The sequence below is a fragment of the Daphnia pulicaria genome, chromosome 7 (genome assembly GCF_021234035.1).
Source record: "Daphnia pulicaria isolate SC F1-1A chromosome 7, SC_F0-13Bv2, whole genome shotgun sequence".
NCBI classification, from domain to species: Eukaryota; Metazoa; Arthropoda; class Branchiopoda; order Diplostraca; family Daphniidae; genus Daphnia; species Daphnia pulicaria.
The window spans coordinates 16,797,643-16,815,509 of NC_060919.1; the positions used below are offsets into that span (position 1 = coordinate 16,797,643).

General features: G+C 38.5%; 7 protein-coding genes and 1 long non-coding RNA gene across 10 annotated transcripts; 6 read left to right on the top strand and 2 right to left on the bottom strand.

The window, feature by feature from the left end:
• The first annotated feature begins 108 nt into the window (after positions 1-108).
• Positions 109-1,243, top strand: LOC124349120. Its single transcript, XM_046799635.1, has 4 exons — positions 109-283; positions 505-653; positions 722-859; positions 939-1,243. The coding sequence occupies exons 1-4, from the start codon at positions 233-235 to the stop codon at positions 1,003-1,005; spliced, it is 405 nt and encodes a 134-aa protein (XP_046655591.1). The 5' UTR covers positions 109-232; the 3' UTR covers positions 1,006-1,243.
• A 456-nt stretch (positions 1,244-1,699) lies between these two features.
• Positions 1,700-3,625, top strand: LOC124349090 (high mobility group protein DSP1-like). The gene is made up of 5 exons (XM_046799597.1): positions 1,700-1,859; positions 2,082-2,255; positions 2,321-2,496; positions 2,561-2,720; positions 2,784-3,625. The coding sequence occupies exons 2-5, from the start codon at positions 2,100-2,102 to the stop codon at positions 2,865-2,867; spliced, it is 576 nt and encodes a 191-aa protein (XP_046655553.1). The 5' UTR covers positions 1,700-1,859; positions 2,082-2,099; the 3' UTR covers positions 2,868-3,625.
• Positions 3,626-3,810: 185 nt separating this feature from the next.
• Positions 3,811-4,695, top strand: LOC124349074 (selenoprotein M-like). The gene is made up of 3 exons (XM_046799577.1): positions 3,811-4,088; positions 4,153-4,223; positions 4,285-4,695. Exons 1-3 carry the CDS (start codon positions 3,981-3,983, stop codon positions 4,502-4,504), a joined length of 399 nt encoding a protein of 132 aa, XP_046655533.1. The 5' UTR covers positions 3,811-3,980; the 3' UTR covers positions 4,505-4,695.
• A 59-nt stretch (positions 4,696-4,754) lies between these two features.
• Positions 4,755-7,268, top strand: LOC124348993. 2 transcript variants are annotated; one of them, XM_046799444.1, is made up of 5 exons: positions 4,755-4,840; positions 4,930-5,401; positions 5,492-5,909; positions 5,985-6,134; positions 6,203-7,268. In XM_046799444.1, the coding sequence occupies exons 2-5, from the start codon at positions 5,329-5,331 to the stop codon at positions 6,927-6,929; spliced, it is 1,368 nt and encodes a 455-aa protein (XP_046655400.1). In that variant the 5' UTR covers positions 4,755-4,840; positions 4,930-5,328; the 3' UTR covers positions 6,930-7,268. The 2 variants fall into 2 exon arrangements, with proteins under 2 accessions (XP_046655400.1, XP_046655401.1); XM_046799445.1 differs by having other exon boundaries at positions 4,801-5,036; positions 5,300-5,401.
• A 495-nt stretch (positions 7,269-7,763) lies between these two features.
• Positions 7,764-8,773, top strand: LOC124349063 (vacuolar protein sorting-associated protein 37B-like). Its single transcript, XM_046799563.1, has 2 exons — positions 7,764-8,004; positions 8,075-8,773. Exons 1-2 carry the CDS (start codon positions 7,873-7,875, stop codon positions 8,678-8,680), a joined length of 738 nt encoding a protein of 245 aa, XP_046655519.1. The 5' UTR covers positions 7,764-7,872; the 3' UTR covers positions 8,681-8,773.
• A 4-nt stretch (positions 8,774-8,777) lies between these two features.
• Positions 8,778-9,434, bottom strand: LOC124348799 (dnaJ homolog subfamily C member 30, mitochondrial-like). The gene has a single exon (XM_046799072.1). The coding sequence runs from the start codon at positions 9,432-9,434 to the stop codon at positions 8,778-8,780; it is 657 nt and encodes a 218-aa protein (XP_046655028.1).
• Positions 9,435-10,278: 844 nt separating this feature from the next.
• Positions 10,279-10,969, top strand: LOC124349186. 2 transcript variants are annotated; one of them, XR_006920201.1, is made up of 4 exons: positions 10,279-10,386; positions 10,454-10,685; positions 10,799-10,892; positions 10,957-10,969. It is a non-coding gene; the product is annotated as an uncharacterized LOC124349186 (long non-coding RNA). The 2 variants fall into 2 exon arrangements; XR_006920202.1 differs by having other exon boundaries at positions 10,454-10,601; positions 10,686-10,892.
• Positions 10,970-15,849: 4,880 nt separating this feature from the next.
• LOC124349004 (protein disulfide-isomerase A6 homolog) lies at positions 15,850-17,675 on the bottom strand. Its single transcript, XM_046799465.1, has 4 exons — positions 17,515-17,675; positions 17,239-17,444; positions 16,414-17,168; positions 15,850-16,333 (listed from the first exon to the last, which is right to left on the bottom strand). Exons 1-4 carry the CDS (start codon positions 17,525-17,527, stop codon positions 16,009-16,011), a joined length of 1,299 nt encoding a protein of 432 aa, XP_046655421.1. The 5' UTR covers positions 17,528-17,675; the 3' UTR covers positions 15,850-16,008.
• Positions 17,676-17,867: the final 192 nt, after the last annotated feature.

Here is a 17,867-nt window from a genome sequence, read left to right on the forward strand (position 1 = left end):
AAAGACGACGGCTGAGTCAACAAATGCTGTGAGCGTCGCGCCGCCCGCTCTTTGGCCGCCCGCCGGGATAGACGAAGAACGCGCCTAGTGCGGACAGGACAGGAGGTACAAATAGCAGTCGGTGTCGATATTAGCTGGCATCGTGTTCTCTTGAACGAGCGAGGTTTAGTCAAGAAAAAGTTACTACACTTAATCTTAACAGTTCTTATCCAGACTATTGAAATTCATCATCATGAAATCAACCAAAGTTATCACGCTGCTGCTGATTGCATCTTTTGCCATGGTAACGTCAATTTCTTTTATTTTTTCAATTTTCTTAATTTACAGGAATCTCTATATTTCTTTGTGGTTAAAAATAGCAAAAGCTAGTAGGCCCAAGTATATTCATTTCCTTTCGTCATTTGGAATTCAGTCCTGTGTCATTGTGCTTATAAAATGCAACCTATTCTTTGTGTCGTGTCATTTAAAATTTAAAAAATCCTAACCGCATTTATTTCAAAATAGCTGGCTCTGTTTGATATTACCGCCGACGCTGCAGCATCTGAACAACGTCCGCAACGTCGTCGTCGGCCATTCCAGGCCGAAGTAGATGCTGACGGCAACGCAATTGCGTCACCAGCTACTCCTCGATTTCCTTTTTTAAATCAACGAAGGTCAGTTTCTTTTAATATCATTGATGACATCTGCTATTTTAATAAAATATTTACGTTTTATTTATCAGAGCAAATGGCAAGGTCAACCAAGCTGCTGCCTCAGGAACCGGCATTAATACTAAATCATTGCAGTCTGATATTTCGGAAAGCTGTAAATCAGAGCCCGGCTGCGAGTGGAGTTGTCCTGAAGACGTTAACGAATGCATGTAATTACTATTTTTTTTATTTTACTCATTTTTAATCAATGCACTACAAAAATTCAAAATTTTATTATATTTTAAAAAGATGCCGCTGCAAATTCGATCCGGCCAATATTCGCGTCTCACGGGAGTTGAAACCATCTCCACGTTAATCAACAAACAAATTTTTCCTTTTTTATTGGTCGCTTGATATTATTCCCCACCTCCCCTCATAACCCTTGTGCTTTCTAATTTTGTTGTATGCCGATAGATTATTGCCGTTTATATTTACTCTTCGGGCCCTTCATATAAGCTACCCTCTAACTTATTTCTTGTTTTAATATAAAAACAAAATGGATGATATATAACTACGATTAACAATAATAATGAAATAAAAAAACTACGACATTAGAATTTTTCTTTCTCTCCAGACGCTTTTGAGGGCGTTACTGTATGGTATGCGTGTGATGGCGGACCCTAGCGTTATCAAACCAAAACTAAATTCAAATGTTGATGAAGTGAGGGATGAACCTAATGAATCATTACAGGTCAATGTGTTTTGTTTTTCCCAAGTAAAATGCTATAAAATAGAAGCATAAGTTGGCAATTTGTAAAAAAAAAAAAAAAAACACCCATTCCACGCATGCCCGTAGTACGTACAACGTACCCTTAAAAATGCGCCTAAAATGACCGTTACACAAAAACAAAAAATAAAAAATAAAATAAAAATGGGGTAGGGGATTCAAAATATCCAACGGCAAAGACGGCTCAATAGGCCAATGGAGAGAGGCTATCCCTTGCGCCGGCGGCAAGAGTTTTTATTTTCGTGCGCAACCTCCGCATGGGTGTTGGCTTTACTGTGTATTCCTTGTTCTCGTACTAGCTTCCTGATGCTGCTTTGTGAGCCCCATAGACCAAGCACCCAAGCTCCTTTGTGATAACGTTCTTGAAAAAGTTTTCGACCGCCACTTTGGTTAAATTTGATCGTCTGGCTTGTCTTGTACGTTATTTATCTTCGCGAAAGTCAGTAAGTACTGTTTAATAACATTTGAATTTGTTTTTGCTATCCAAATACGTGAATATTGAGTAGAAATAATATCGTTGAGTGGCACAACTACGCTTTTGGGCGCAAACTAAGCCCCTCCTTTGCCATGATACGTCCAAGTCAGACATGCTTGTTTGGTTCTAACTCAAATGTTTAAAAATTCACTATTAATTAAGTGTGTCCTCCATTCTTGAACTGAATTAGATTTCTGGATAGTCCAAAATGCCCCGTGCTAAAGGAGATTCAAACAAACCCCGTGGAAGGATGACTGCTTATGCTTATTTCATGCAAACTTGTCGAGAGGAGCACAAAAATAAATATCCAGATGAGAATGTAGTATTTCTTGAGTTCTCCAGGAGGTGTGCTGGACAATGGAAGGTAGTACCAAATTGTTTTCAATCATCCCCTTTGACAGTTAATCAATTCTAACTTTTTAATTAAAGCTCATGACGGAAAATGACAAAAAGAGGTTCCAAGGAATGGCAGAGCGTGACAAGCTTCGCTTTGAAAATGAAATGAGGCATTACCAACCCCCTCAAGGTGCAACCGGTCGAGGAACCAAACGCAAACAAGTAAAGGATCCTAATGCCCCGAAACGCTCCCTCTCGGCTTTCTTCTGGTATGTTTAAAAAATTTAATTGAGCGTCACTTGGCCAAATTTTAATTATTTATACTTTTCATAGGTTCTGTCATGATCTGCGCGGACACGTAAAGGAACAGCATCCCGAATACACTCTAGGTGAAATCGCTAAAGAGTTGGGAAGACGTTGGGGAGTTTCAGATGATGCTACCAAAGCCCAGTACGCCGCCAAAGCTGAACAAGACAGAGCGCGTTACGAAAGAGTAAGTAGCATTTACAGTTAATATTACGATGGACAATCTTTTTATTTTGGTTCTTTTCAATAGGATATGAATGCATACAAGAAATCGAAAATGGAACCACACAGCGAGTACTACGATGAAGATGAAGAAGAAGATGACGACGAATAAGGGGTTTCCTCAGTGCGGGGTTTATTCTGGTTCTCTTTGTTTCTTTATAGATCTTTCTTTCCCTTGTTTTAAGATTATATGTGGACATGTGGTCAAGAAGACATTCTTCTCCTGTTTTACAACTGCTTAAGAGAAGGTCTTGGAAGATTGTTCTTACTTTTTCCTAATTTTATTTCTGTGACTGCCTCTGTCATTTTCCTCCTACTTGCTCGGTATTCTTATGTGCGTACAACAACATGTAAGCGTTGGCATGCTGAAGCGTGAAGAAAACCAAAATAATATCCACGGATTGCCCTTTTTTGCAATACTTCATGTAAAAACCGGGAATGTATTTTTTTTTTGTCTCGCCGTAAGCTCAATTCAATCCAGGCACAAGGTCTTATCGCCAATTTTTGTCATACATCACTCAAGTGTACACAAAAGAAATCGGCTGATAAATTAAGCCCTGTGTCTGGACATGAATTTAGCTTAAGTTTATACCCTGGAATAAGAAAAAAAAAACACAGTTAAGTTCTGAAATTTGGATTCTTGAATTATTTGGTTCCAGGGTTGGCAATCTACGATATTAGCGTTGCGGTCCTGAATTCACGTCCGAAAGTCAGTTCTTACAAAAAATATTTTGAGTATCCAACACCCCATTCATTCACTAATGAAACGTTCTTCATTTCCCTTGAGCGAACATTGTCGTAATTTTTTTTGTACGTCGGCAGCAAACGTGGCTATGTCTGAAATACACCATACGTCATTTTCCTCTTAAACAATCTTAAACTAGAAATGTTAAGCTCTTATGCGTCTATACCCTCGAGATATGTAGGAATAGGTATGGTGTTCTAGCCAGGCAGTTCGAGTGGCCTTGGGTATTAAATGCGTGCGTGTGCATCGACTTTCCAGGTAGTGTTCGCTCATTGGTTAGCTAGGAAGTGGGAGGGTAGTACGACAGCTGACTCCCTCTATGTACCCATTGTCCATTGTGGAGCCCGCGAAATAGTTCCCTTATCTTCTCGTTTTATTTTCCTGCCTCCATTATTTTCCCAATGCGTACTATTCTATAAAAGTTTTATATCGAAACTTTTCATTGTCGCGTTGAAAAGAAACCGTATCGGTTTTTCAATCATGCGAGGTCCTGCCACTTTGAATTTGCTTCTTAGTTCCATCTTTCTCTTGACATGTTTTGCAGATGAACAACTACAGAGTAACAATATTGTGAAGGCAAGAATAGAGGTGAGTACATGTTTTATTTGTAATTGTTTCCACATCTTTAACTCATTAATTATTCTATTCACAGAGTTGTGGTGGATGACGTTTGAACAGACTTCCTCAGGTGAAGAAATTCATTTACGAGGATGTTGAGTTATTGTAAGTTTTACTTTTCTTTTCAATCACCAGACATTTTCGTTAACTTTGTTTCTTTGTACAGTCATAATGTACTGTTCAAGCCAATTCCTGGTGCACCTCCTTCCCTACTTCTGCTAAATGAGTTTGACGAAGTCCTGGAGAAAGTGGATATATCAGACTTTTCCAGGGAAGAATGCAACAATTTTCTTCTTCGTAAAGGCTTCTATAAGAAGTCAAATTCCCAGGATGAGGTGCCTGAACAGTTTTTAACTGGTCCTTACCTTCCAAGAGAGGATTTGTAACAAAACTGTTGGTTTGCAAATATTTCTGATAGCTTCTCTGTGCTGTTTTCCTAAAGCACAAATTCTTATTGGCTTATATGAAGCTTGCTTTGTTAAACATTTATAATGTGCATGCAAGCAGATAAGGCAGTCCAGTTTCTGTACTGTGGCCACAAAATTTGATGCTATTGAATACAACAAGTCAAGCTATACAAAGCCATCATTGGGTTTGATAAATTTATTAAATCTGTAGATGTAATACTTATTAATTCCACTGATTCCACTATTCCCATTTATATGTGACCTTATAACTTCCCAGGAGATATACTCTAGTTTCGTCCTTCATAACCGTATGTGGTAATATCCCACTAAGATTTCTAAAAAAGTGGTTTACTTTTTGTCAGTATAGTTACACTTGTAGATTTTTACTTTCTTTTTTCGAGCAGATACATAGTAAGAGGGGAAGTTTCCATAGGTGAGGTCTCTATTCCGTTGCGCTGGTGGTCTAAACGTGAACAGCTGTGTTTGCGCATCGTCTCCTTGCGGTTGGGTGGTAAGTTTTTGTTGTTTCAATAGGAACCTTCATATGGCACATGTGGTTGTTCGTACTTCGTCTTGTCAACGACCACTCAAACCACACCATACAGCCAAACGAGTTGTACATATGCGCTGTTGTAACCGTGTATGGCGGACCGTAGTTTCTACGGTTAAACTTTTAAAGTTTAAAATTTTACCTTTAGTGGAACTAAATTTTCTTGGGAGAAAATAATTTTAACATTTATATCATAGTTACTTTTTTTCTTTATTTTATCATAGATTCTAAAGATAACAGTGATGTTATCTTAATGTTAATGTTTTTACGCAAGCTCGAAAATGAAAAGTTTGGTTGTCATGGCGACATCGAGTTAGCTATACTCTGTAAGTCTGTAGGTATCTCTCCCTCAGTGTTTGGGCAATCATAGTCAGGAGATATGGATAATCGTCAAGCTCTGGTTAATATTTTAAAAGACATGCAAAACAATTTGTTGGTGGTTTTGCGATTGGCAAAATTACCAGGCGATGAACCATTACAAGAACGATTCTATCGCTGGATTAAGGATCCATTTCCCTTAACTTCAGAGGACGAATTATCGACTTGGGATTCGTCGATGCAGGAAGTGGTAGATGTCGTGCAGCGATTCGCTCAGGTGATTGCGGAAAAGATAGAAAAGGGACAGACAGTGGACGGATGTCAAAGTAGATTGACGCGGCTCCGGGAAGAGCGACTCCGCATGGAGAACCGATTGCGCCAGCTGAAGATAAATGGTGAAAAAGAAGAAACATCGCAAAAATCTCTGTGGAAATCTCGTCTTGATCTTATTCAAGATCTCAAAATCCGTTTAAAAGAAACCGACGAACGGACTACAAGTTGTCTTCGCTTGGCAAAGTATTTATATTTTGGTGAAATAGTTTCTATGATTTTAATTGTATGCATTGTTTTTTATGTTTTTTTATTTTACAGAGAATGCGGAGAAGTAGCCAGAAAGGAATGGGAAACCAACAATCAGAAACCACTAAAGGAGCAACAACTTCACTGTGACCTTTTGGGTTCTCAACTTGCCAACCTTGTGAAAGAAAACTATATTACTGAAAATCAGTTGAAGAAATGCTGGTAACTAATTTTCGAAAAAAAACTTGTTCTATTTTTACACTTGGCAATTATAAAATTTTGCGTTTTAGCGAGGAACGAAAGAAAGAAATCGAGTCGGTTACGTTGAAAATGAACAAGGATATTTGCCAACGCCGTAAGGAAGTGAACGATTTGAAACGAGAAGTTTCTGCCGACAAGAAACAACTTGAAGAATTAGAGAAAGAGTTGGCTGCCGTGACGATAGACTACGACGCAATCATCGAAGAACAACAGAAGCAAGCTGACGAAGCGCTTAGACAACTAGCAGAAGAACAGTTGCGTGAAAAAGCCGCTATTAAAATCCAACGGTGGTATCGTTTCATTCTCTTTAGAACAATAAGAGCGCGTAGAAGGCGAAAGAAGACAAAGCGTAAGGTTTCCAAAGAAGTCAGGAGACCTCCAGTGGATAGAAACAAGACGTCAGTTCCCGATGAAGTTCGTCCAGATAGTCAATATGAAAGAGATGCTTCCGGCGAGCCAGTGACTGTTCTTGACGTGCTAGTGGCGCGGAAATCCGCCTTATTACGTAATAGGCATTTGGTCTCCTCTGACCATAGCGACATAAACATAGAAGAATCTCATTCAGAATTTGAAAATAATAAAGCTAAAGCTCCTTCCAAAGGTAAAAGTAAAAAGTCCTCTTCCGCAATTCGTTCCATTACAGTTAAAAAGGGAGCTAATCCAGGAGAGAAAGAAACTAAACCTAAACCGATCACTAGTCTGAACCGATCTTCACAGACGGATAATCGCGTACCCAAGTCTAAGAAAGTTTTTTGATAGTTGCTAACTAAATAAAAATAAAATCGGGAGGGATCACTGAGACTCGATCGTATTCTTTTTAAGAAATCCGTGTTTCCTCTCTTTGCCATAGACAACCAATAAAGTAACAAAAACGTACATTCTAGCCTATTTTCCCTCCATAAATGCCTATATCTTGTTTGCGTTTTATGTTTTTGGACACTGCATGGAATCGACGCCTCGATAGTGTGATCGTCTGAGTGCGTGTCTTGACATTGTTTCAGTGACTATATAGTCCACCCTAATATTCTTTTGCTTACTGCATGTCAATTCTGCGGATACTGCATAAAACAATAAAACAATGAACTTTATACATCATATAGTAGAAAATGCTGCTCTTGATTACGAAGTTAGTCGATTTAGATTTTATTTAATCTGACATCATATGATTTAAAAACTAAAGAAGTTATGTATTCCGATAATGAGGTTCAATTTGTCTACAATGTTGTGGACAAATTTCATAAGATTTTTGTTGGGGTTTATTCAAAGCAGATTTGTTTTTATCGGGGATTGATAAGCTATATTTAATCAGCTTTCGGTTCTAATTTTGTAAACAAATTGTTTGAACTTGTTGCCAAGAAATGTACACGGTAGTTGTGCACATACGGTAGATGTCTGCAGTGAGTTACAAATTGATAATTTTCTTCGTGGTAAGTCTCCCTTTCATTCTTTATTTTTTTCATCGATTCAGATCAGAAATAAAAAAAAAAAACCCAAAAAACACGGATCTGCACGCCACCAACTAACAATTCCCGCTAGTTGGCGCTGGTTGACAACCTTATTCAACAATCCATGAAAGGCCTTAAAAATCTAGTCAATAGAAACAAAACAGATTTTGATGTGATGTTGTAATCTGTAATTCTGTATTCGAGGCTCGAGAGTTCTAAAGGTTTTGACCAAGTATTTTTTAAAATAATTAAAAATGTTAATCGAAGTAGACGATCCTCGAACTGTCAGTGTGATGGGCTTGCTGCAGCATTGTAATTCTTCTGAATTAAAGGAGCTGTTAAACGAAGACGCCCGTTTAGAATTTATCATACGTGATTCTCAGTTGGTAATCAAATGACGTTATTGTGAAACTTTATAGTACCAATCTTATTGAAATATTTTGTTATACATTCAAGGTCAAACAACAAGAAGCAGAGAAGGATGTCCTTTTGGCTAGTAATAAATCTTTAGCTGAGTATAACTTGACTTGGGAACCGAAACTCAATTCTGGAAAGCAGAAACTAGTTGAGCTCTATCAAATAGCTTCTCAGCTTGAAAGAAGTCGAGAAGAAAAGGAAAAAGAAGTGGAGGGACAGGCAGATAGCATTTCACTTGACACCGCCATTGGGTTGCTTCAGTCTGCTACACTGCAAGCTGAAGAAGAATCAGAACAGTTGGCAGAGAAATTTCTTGACAGAGCCCTAGATGTAGATACTTTTGTTGAAGAGTTTCAACAAAGAAGAAAGATGACACACTTGAGAAAAGTCAAAGCTGATAAAATGAAAGAGCTGGTTGCAAAGCAAAAACATTCTGCTCAGCAATTTGGGGTTTCAAATCCAGCAAGACCAGCTCCTCCTCCACCAAGCTATGCTAACCAGCCTTTCAGCAATAATCCACTTCCACCTTATCCAATACATAATACTGCTGGTAACCTTCCCTATCCAATCTTCCCTCCCAATAATGCTCCTAATATGCCATACCCCATGTATCCAAATTCTAATATGTATCCTCCTAGATTTTAAGTTGATTGAGTGATCATTATGTGTTTTTCTTTCCATTGTATTAGAAAGCCTACATATTAACAAGGATGTAACTGTACACAAACACAACAAAATCGAATCATTTCTTGTTATCATTTGGTACATCATAGTTGGGTTGGGCTGCTATGTGAAGTAATGCCACAATTGTGATACCTATCAAAACCAATCCAACAGTATGATCTGATTTAGTATTTTCATTAATTTCTTCTCTTGCATTGTTTTGAGAATGCCACTTTCCCTTGGCTGCTGCTTTGCGGTTCATTGCAGTTCCGTAATGCATTCTAGACCATGCATCAAAGTCATAAATAGTAGTTCTACCAGTTGCTGGCTGTTTTCCTGTTTTCTTATATGGAGATTTCACTTCAGGCTCATTATAATCATCTTCAACTCCAGGGTAAACATTTTCATGATGTGGCAAAAGTCCTCTATCATACATTTTCCTTAATTTCAAATTGCCAAGAATCTCATAGGCTGCTGTAATTTGTCTAAATTTTGTGGCAGTCTCTTCACTTTGATCACTGACATCGGGATGGAAAAGTTTTGACAATTTGTAAAATGAAGCTTTAATTTCCGCTTGTGTTGCTTTTGAAGATATGCCGAGCACTTTGTAGTGATTTACTGGAGGTTGACTTTTTTTGGAAGATAGAAATCTGCTAGGTATTCCAATCCAAAGTCTGCCATTATTTCCTTGCCTAGAACAGCTGACGCTCCGCCATCCCAAGGAGCAGACATACATTATTACCTAGACAAGTTTTGATAAAAGGTGAGTGGATTCCAATATTATTTAACTTTATTTACATTTTTTACCGGACAGGAAACAGATGCATTTAAATCTGAAAACAATTTTCACACATTTGTTTGTTATGTTACGAAACAATCACGTTTTTTTTCGTCTGCTAAACAAACCGATGACGTTTGCCATTTATTTTTATTTGGAGGTGTTGCAAAAAGACGGCAATTTAAAAATTATTTTAAATTAGTTTATGACTAACAATTTGCTTTGTTTTGATCTTCATTTAAGTTTTTAGTGAGTGATCCTAGCTCCTCAGTTTCTGAAACCTTTTTTGTCATGCAGCTAATTGTCTAGACACCCAGGTGTTTCATTTTTATTTTATTTTTTTTAGTTCTCTTAATTTAATTCCTTAAATAAATGTTGGAGATATTGATTTAATTTGCATAATGCATTATGCAACCAACATAATATTGTCACGTTTCGACCGATTAGTTCCCAGAATCGACGTTTCCCATTCGATTCTGTTGACGATTTCCCGACGCTTAACAATAATAGTTCTTGGGGACGAGACGACGTTGACTGAGGATACAAAAAGGGTTAGCATGTCTCTCGGTGTTGGACTTCTCTTAGACTTTTCTCTAGTTAGTAGTTGTTCACTGTTCTTGTCTGCGTGTTGGTTGGACTCCTTTTACTGTGTTGGTGTGTGTGTCGGTGGTGGAGTCGCGACCTCCAGTCTGTTTGTTTCACGTTTATCAAACAGCTTCTGGTCGCTCTTTCCAACCGAACGTGTTAGCCTCCTTACCCGTGACAATATTCAAAACGCATTACTAGATGTCGCAACTGTCGCCCTTGTTGTTCCTACGTCGTGAAGAGGCGAAATGGGCGAAACTAATTGTTGGTAATTTTTGCTTATATTCCTGTGATTTCTTATACCAAATTGAGCTTTGTATATTATGTATAGGTTTATCTTGACCTAGCTTACTTATTTTGATATTATACCAACCTATTTCTTCAATTTCTAGATCATACTGTCAGTCCATGCTGGCAGTCATTCCCACAAGTTGACTTAGAGCTCAGTCACTTTCCATTCATTACATCCTCATGCTGTCAAAAGTCTAAAACTAGTGTATAAAGCACACATATCATGGAATACAAATGTGGGGAGACAAGGTATTTCCCCATTACTGCTACCACACCAACCACACCACGTCAAATGCCTTACTAAATTCATCACCGTTCACCCCTATGATAAAGGTAAGCATCAGTATCATCTATCACCAGTGGTGATAGATGATATACACCGTATGACGTGCACATCACTGATCACCACGCTACTGCAACACTTCACAACACTTTTTTATCATCAGGAAATCTCAACATGAGGAGTAATGCTGTTTGTTGCTGTGATTTCCATTTTTACGGTTTTTTATCATGAAAATTTCAGTGTGCTTGTTAGTAAAGGTAAAGATTGAAATGCTTTATTAACTGTTATATTTTCATTAATGCAATACATTTTTTTTTACAGAGCACGTAATAATGTGTGGTGGAATTGTGGGTGGAGGTAGGTCAATAAAATTCCTTTTAACTTATCCAATGTTTAAGTTTTCTTCTACAAATTATATAGGTTAAAAAAGGCTTTGTGTACAAAATGTTTATCCGCATTAATTTCTTTATTTTCTCAATAAAGCACAATGGTTTCTCGGTGTAGTAAACTGTGGCAGCATACGCGGTTGCGTAATGTTCGACCTTTTCGGTGTAGTAGCTAGGAGTAGTAAATTTGCTACGTAATACTGGTCCGCCTCCGTTGTAGTTGCGTAGCTCGGGGCAGAGTAGTATTTATGCGATTAGGTGTAGTTCTCAAAAGCATTGGTGAAGTAATAAGCTGGAGCTTCGGTGTAGTAGCTGGGCACAGAGTAGTACTTGGAAGCCTCGGTGTAGTAGGCTGGAGCAGCATACGTAGTCCTGTAGCAATCCAATACCTGGGTGGTGTAGTACTTGGAAACCATGGTGTAGTACTCGACCTCTTCGTTTATGTAACTCGGGCAGAGTTGAACTTCAGGACTTCGGTGTAGTGACTCGGAGCATCATAAGGTGTGGTGTAATATCCTGGTGCCTTGGTGGTCTAGTAACTGGTAATTGTGTAGCTGTTATTGTGTAGTAAGGCGGCGGCGTTGCAGTTCGGTATCCGCCACACCCAGGAGACATGATTACACCAGGTCAACCCAGTGATCAACGGTACAACAGCACGACACTGTAGTTAACTAAGCGGTAAATAATTGGAACATTAATATTAAATAACTGGCAAACTCCATGTAGCAGAATATTTACCCGATTGCGTACAAATAATACGACGAAAAATGCACTTGGTGACAGTGCACTGCAGTTATTCATCCATGTTTCGTTGCCAGTATTCTTCTCTCCAGCCAATCGCCCTGATACAACAGCATGGTGGTGATGTTTCATACGATGATGACCCAATTTGCTATCACAAAAAAACGCAGCATCTCCATCCTAATAAAAAATTAAGTCCAAAACCAATAATTAGAAGCTAATTGAACAAGAACTTCATATCTACCAACTACCTAACAACATCAGAGCAGTCAATGTTGGTTAATTTTTAATCATAAGTATTACAATCAATATGAAATGAAAAATGTTCAAGGATTTTTACCAACTGAACGTTCGATCGTGCTTCAAACTCAGCATTGACTCGATAACCACCGAAATTGGAATCTATTTCCAAATCAGAAGAACAGCCAAATCCGTGTTTGCATTCAAACCGGCAACAGCGATAATACGGTCAGTTTTACTAAGATGGAGTAATTTTTAGATTTAATAAACGTTGCCAAGACTTGTAGCTGAGATAACTGTTTACCTTTTGACCATCGTTTAAGGTCAATGTTGCATTGACCTTAATTAAATTGTTGGCTTCCAAACTTACACCCTCTACATTAGCTTTGGGCATCACATTAACGTCTGTCGCTTCCACGTTCTCGGAAGTCCATTGGCTCAAATAGTTAGGGAGGACTGGGTCATCAATGTTGCGGAACAGCGTCACTTGCTCGTGGACATCTTTAGGGACACCGTTTAAGGATTGGCAAAGATTTTCGTTTACCACCTAGCAAGAAAATGAAAGAAATTTTTTAAGTGATTCGTAACCACAGAAAAAAATGGCTAGCAGTTTAAATAGGATCTCAGATACTATCTAGTAGGAAGATTATAAAAGTTATTCAACATTCCATAAAGGTGAAAGATGTAATCATTGAGACTTTTAAAGACGAATTTCGTTGAGCATAAAATGTTTACCTGTGGCAACAAGGCTTGTCGTAGGTGATGGTACGGCCATCATGAAGTTCGGCTTTGCGACCAACAATGTCAAGTTTAACGACGCGGTGTCCACGTACGGCTGCAACGCCGCCGCTATCTTTAAGATATTGCAATAGATTTCGTCTTCTTCGAAAAAGAGACTAGAAAGAAAAACATGTCATTAGTACACATCCCACAAGATTACAATAATAAAGAGCTCACCTTTGCTCTTTGCCGTACCACCGTTTGAAACGAAGTTGATTCGAAACTTTAGAGCTGCCGTGTTGGGTGGCGGAGATGCTCACTCGACTGATTTCTAACATACTTGGGCGCTCCTGTGTTCGACCGCTTTGGTGGTGTAATGAGCTGGAGCCCCGGTATCGTAGGTTGGGGAAGCATATACAGTTGTGTAGTAGTCTGGTGCCTTAATGCTGTTGTACTTTGGAGCCTTGGTGTAGTAATTGGGACAGCATACGTAGTTGTGTAGTCTCAGGTGCCTTGGTGGTTTAGTACTTAGGAGCCTCGGGGATGTGCACATGCGATTTGGTAGGGTAGCTCGGGGAAGAATAAAACTTCTGGCCTTCGGTGTAGTAGCTCGGAGCAGAATGAGCTGTGGTGTACCTGGACCCTTGGTGGTGCAACTGTAAACCTAACTGCAACCTCGGTGTAGTAACTGGTCGTTGCATATGTTGTTGTGTAGTAAGACGGCGGCGTTGCGGTTTGGTATCCGCCATACCCAGGGGCAACAGCACACCAGTGGACCACCCAGATATCGACGAAACAACCAATAGCTGCACGACGCCATAGTTAACTAGACAATATTCAATAATAACGGTCATATAATCAAATAGAAAAATATGTAAATTGATACAAAATTCCACGTAAAAATACAGAATATTTACCGACCTGGTAATACGACGAAGAATGCAGCTGATGCCGGGTCGGAGATGCTCACTTGATTGACTTCTGTCGCCTGTTCTCTTTCCTTTTATGCAGTTTTCTCTCGTAGTCGACATCAACGATACAACACCCGGCAGCAACACAACGCCATAATTAACTATACAACACACAGTTTGAACATTTTTAACTAGTCATGTCAATAACTGAAAACAAGATAAAATTTATTAACGACTATAAATAAAAATGAGCATTTACCCATGATTGCGAACTGATATTACGACGAAGAATGGAGTTGTTGACGTGTCGGAGATACTAACTCGACAGGTTTCAATCGCCTTTTCTCTCCTTTTATACGATTTTTTTTCTCACCCTCACCTCCTAAGCCTTGCGGCTATTGGACCTTTTCATTATTCACCCTGCACATTAGTGCAACACTACATCAACACACCCATAAGACGTAGAAGTATGATGTCCAACTGCAAGTTTGCATGAGTTTCATTTCAGGGAATCTCTCAGATGGAAAATGACTGCAAGATCAACACCAGACAACACCATTAAAATCTCAAACACCAAACTGACCAAGAAATCCTACAAAGCGAAATTAATAAACCAAGAACATTAATAAACCAAAGCTCAAACACCAAACTGACCAAGAAATCCTACAAAGCAAAAGGAAATTAATAAACCAAGAACTTTTCAGATTTTAAAAAATCTTTTTCCATAAAAAGTCTAAATCTATCTATTAGCTGATAAAGATTTTTCACAAAAACTTTCTTGTGTAAAAACAAGCATTTGTCAAATTTATCTCTGTAAAAAATATAATGTCAATCTCGAGTAAATTCTAAACAAAGAATGTGTGTTACAAACCATACATAAATTCAAGCAAAATGCTAACCCACTAATTGGTTCAAATTGACAAATTTTCAGAAAAGCTGTCATGGAAGCAAGAAATAATGTCACTTATCTACCAACAATCAAGAACAATATGCTACCTGATTCAGCTCAAAAGTAACTTTTTACCTTTCCTGATTTCCTCTTTGCTTCTCATTTGTCTTTCAATATGGTAGAACACTTTAGGACGCATCTTTGTGACGAGTAGGTGATAACGTGCACGCAACACATGAAGAAGCTCAAACTCCCTAAGGCTGCTCAATGAAAAATAAAAACTCAATTACGACCACAAACCAATCAAGGAATTTCAATTCAGAAACAGTCTTAGAATTTATGAGCTAATCAACACTTTTACTTGTACTGTTGTTAAGTTATTCTACATGTGACGAAACGTGCAACATGCAGCAATAGACGTTTTAGGAAAATGTACAGCAAATCACATGGCAACATGACCAAGGATAAATTAAAGAACATGAAGCCCGTAGATTTACCACATAAAATATTTTCATCTTAGAATCTTAAAAAATTCACTCAGGAATTACCAAACCATAGTACTTACCAATATGTGCCAGCATCACGGTTGAATAAAATGGACGGAATGCGGGAATATCGTCCCCAAAACCCAAACTTAAGTGCGCCCCCTTTCATCCCTCTACACACTAGAGCTGAATAGTTCAATCCCTAAACACACTGAAATATTTGGCCACCTAGTGAGTAGGCCTAGTGACAGCCCTTATTATCCATGGACACTAAAGTCAGACACTCAAGACGGAAGATAAACCAATATTCGTCATCTCCGTGAAATAGATTAAGTAGATAAATAAAGCAATTATCGAAAAATTAACGAGTGAGCTTTGTTGGTGGAATTATTTATACAGAGATGTTCAAAGTAGCTGAAAATGACTGATGAAGTCTTCTAGCGTTAGAAAAAGGAAACGTACACAGTAACAATTTGATTGCGACTCGCAAAGAGGGCCTAAAAAAGTTTCGATCGCAGCATTAATTACTGTTTTCGCAGATCGCACTGAAAATTGAAAATCATAATAATTTGTCTGCTATTTCTAGTTGCAACGTCGCCTAAATATTTCGGTTTACAAACTTTTTTTAAGATCTCAGAACTGTTTTGTTTTTTTTTATTTAAAAAGCGGCCTTTGGAATGTATCCTATATTTGGTTGGAAACTCGAATACGAATTCGCTATAACGATTAAACTCTGACTAATAGCATCAATACATTAATCTGTCGATCGCAAAACAATTCAAAATTATATATTTAGTAATCTACTAAAAACTAATTATCGACTTAACTCAAACACAACAAGCAACTATGAAATGTCAAGGTATGACAGTTTTATTTTGAGAATGAAAAATGAAATATGACAAACATAATAATGTTCAGGATCAACACGCGTCTTCACAACACGTCGTGAAAATCCCCGAACAAGAATTCGATGAAAATGCTTTATAGCCGAACGAAGTGTTTCACAGCTCATCTTTACTTAAATCATCTAGGTCTACATCAGACAAATCAATTTCCTCTTCAATTTCAAGTTGTCCATCTTTTCCATCCCATGGTGTGATGGATTGAACAGCAGGAATGGTGGCACCCTTGACTGGGAAAGTGGATCCTCGTCCATAAGATAGATCTCGCAGATACTCGTTGATACCATCATTTCCAAACGATCCACGAAGGACAGAATATTTAAGTTTTTTGGGGCTGAACACAGACATGGCAGGGTAGCCGAAACCACCTAAACCTAAAGCATCCTCTACTTCAGGCTGTGCCCCAGCTTCAGACCAGATCCACCTGTTAATTAAAAGGGATTGTTAAACTGACGTAAAAATACACGAAAACACATTTTAACATTAGTAGGACTTCATGCTTACCCCCACATTTTCTTCTTGTACTTGTCTCCAAGAGCTGCCAATGTTTTCAAATATCCATTACGACATTCTGATTGACAGTCTAAGATATTTGGAAGAATTGCGACAACGCAAAGCGGATGATCTACACAGTTTGATTTCATCACATCTTCGCCAGTCAGTTGTTTGATTTCTGGAGCAGGAATATTTTCCGCAGCTTTGTTGGAAGCCCAGGTGACGATATCTCCTGATGTTCGGCCACCGTCGTATTCTTCAGCCGAAGAGGAAGTTTTGGGGCCAGCAGGGAAATACTTAATTGTAGGGAAACCCTGGATGCCATATTGACTGGCCTTTGATGTGTGGATGGTTGCGTCGAGAGCACCCAGTTTAACCTTCCCTTTTAGTTCACTTGCTGCTTGAGCCCAATGGGGAGCCAAATTTTTGCAATGGCCACACCAAGGAGCATAAAACTCAACCAGCCAGATGTCGTCTGATTTCAGGACTAGTTTATCAAAGTTATCATCAGTAAGTTCAATTACATCATCCTTGCTAGAGCTGGAAGATTTCTTTTTTCCACCACCCATTTGCCCCTCAACCTTGTCTTTGGCAGCCTTTAAAGCTGCTTCCACAATACTTTGAGCTGCCCTCTGGCCATTGAAGTCATCTGGTTTGTTCTTGTTGCTTCCAAAGATTTTAATTGTAGGAAAGCCACGAACACCATACTGACCACCTAGTGATTTGTGCTCATCAGCATCGACAGATCCAACTTTGACAACACCCTACAGAGAAGAGCAATAATTAATCAATAAAAGATCCTGAAAATACCTGATAATGCATTATTTTCCATACCTTTAACGCTGATGCAGCTTTTGTGTACTCAGGTACTAATGATTTACAATGACCGCACCATGGTGCATAGAATTCCACAACCCACACTTCATCACTGTTGATAACAAGTTTATTAAAGTTGCTTGGTGTGAGTTCAATTACGTCCGAACTGGAAGGATATAATGCGTGAGTCAAGCTCACAAAACAAGCGATAAAGCAGTAGAAGGCTGGTTGGAGAAAATTTTATGTTAGTTAAGTTTCATTTTAGAAATTGGACTTGTGAATATTATTATTTACCTATTTTAATCATGACTGAAGTTGTGTATCAATCTCCAGTTCAAATATAAAACCTTAACAGGACGAGAAAGAAAGCAAAACTAAACTGCCGGTCAAATGTGACTGTGATCAAAGCATCATTCTGGCCTTCTAAGAAGCAATAGATTTTTGACACATCTACTCACTACGCGGTGGGATACCATTGGACGAGAGAAAAAGGGCGGTCTGCTTGAATTTGGTTTCAAACCCCATGGTATACCACGTCATAACAAATACCCAAAACTCAATGCTATAAATTGCATCATATTATTGAGGGTGAAACAATCGGGTTTTGTACTTTTTAATACTGTTTGATTTGTGCACCATTTAGGTTA